Source organism: Colias eurytheme, chromosome 20, assembly GCF_061535395.1.
Source record: "Colias eurytheme isolate Ceu_HAF_F1 chromosome 20, ilColEury1 Martin Lab GWU primary, whole genome shotgun sequence".
NCBI classification, from domain to species: domain Eukaryota; kingdom Metazoa; phylum Arthropoda; class Insecta; order Lepidoptera; family Pieridae; genus Colias; species Colias eurytheme.
In genome coordinates, this window is record NC_142999.1 from 8058852 (window position 1) to 8060213 (window position 1362).

General features: G+C 31.6%; 1 protein-coding gene across 1 annotated transcript; it reads right to left on the bottom strand.

The window, feature by feature from the left end:
• Positions 1–321: 321 nt before the first annotated feature.
• Positions 322–1044, bottom strand: LOC149899798 (MICOS complex subunit Mic10-like). Its single transcript, XM_090114052.1, has 2 exons — positions 972–1044; positions 322–563 (listed from the first exon to the last, which is right to left on the bottom strand). Exons 1-2 carry the CDS (start codon positions 1042–1044, stop codon positions 322–324), a joined length of 315 nt encoding a protein of 104 aa, XP_089970178.1.
• Positions 1045–1362: the final 318 nt, after the last annotated feature.

Below are 1362 nucleotides of genomic sequence, written 5' to 3' on the forward strand. Positions count from 1 at the left end.
AGAAGCTATCGGTGTTTTGGTAGCAATTAACAATACCATATCGTTTATATTCAATTTTAGGTGAAGAATTTGTGGACACATAATATAGTTTTTTTAACGGTTTTTAAACTCTATGTTACAATTGTATAATTAAACGAACTCACATTATGTAAAGTTCTATTACAACTAAACAATTCGCTTGGTTCAAGATATTCTTCTAATTCGCAGCATACATTGCAACGCTTCCAATTTTGATGGTTGTTTTTAAATAGATAGAGTGGTTCTTCAGGAAAGTTAAAACCTTCTATACTAAAGTATAGAATTTGATTTTTAAAATTGTAATTATTCGAACAATATCTTGAACCAAGTCAGCCAAGAATTGATCTCTCTAATTACTTCAGATGCTAATACTAACTTTATAACACAGGCTTTCGGGTCCATCGACAGTAGGAAGCTGTTAAGGCTGTTCTCACAGTTCATGTATGCCATGCCAGCGCCGAGACCTCCTCCGATATACATGGGCCACTTCTTGAAGCTGTGTAGGAAGAAACTGCCCATCAGACTGCCTATTAGAAGACCTGTGACTGGAGTGAAGGAAAAAAATAGTTGATTAAATAATGTTTGAATTAAATTAGGTTGGAAGAGACATAACTACATGGATTTGGAAATTATTGATTTTATTTTTAGCGATATGATTATAGAAGTTGTCATTGTAAAAAATTTAATTAAACGATAGTTTTTGTATTATACATAATACTTATATTCTTTTATGAGTAATATATAGGTCTTCTATAAAGTAGTTGTTAAATATTTATTTTTATACTAGCGGTCCACCCCGGCTTCGCCCATGATGCCGTGACCAAGGGAGATATGGATTCATTTTTATATAATATAGAGATCTTAATAGAGATGAACATTCCGACCTGTCAAGACGAAAGTTTACGATTTTTTATCAATAAGTACATATACATTATAAATAGCTAATAATTTACCAGTTTTTACACCAAAATCGAGGAAACAAGCGGAGTATCTCTCTTCGAAGTCCCTCTTATCCGGTTTTGGCATCCCTGATCTTACATTACACTTGCCCGCACTTTTATAAATTTTATTGTTTACAAAAATATCCAATGATTGACATTACTGATTTTTTTTCTTCTTCTGAATACAGCCAGTTGCATATGAAAACTATTTTGATAGCTAGGTACTGAAGTAGATAAGGAAATCTCATATAGATATATTTATTTTGAAATAAAATATAAGCACATAAGCATGTTACCGAAGTTGTACCATACATAACTCATACATTTGGAAGCTTTGTTGTCATTACTACAAAAATACTGCACAGACAGTTTTTAAATTAATATCTACATACCTAGATTATGA

What these genes read in the sequence shown, in the direction of transcription:
- LOC149899798 (XM_090114052.1), bottom strand. Translation starts at nt 1,044, where the DNA reads ATGCCAAAACCGGATAAGAGGGACTTCGAAGAGAGATACTCCGCTTGT. An exon ending in CGATTTTGGTGTAAAAACTG is followed by an intron (nt 564 to 971) that starts GTAAATTATTAG and finishes CCTTCACTCCAG; the next exon opens with TCACAGGTCTTCTAATAGGC.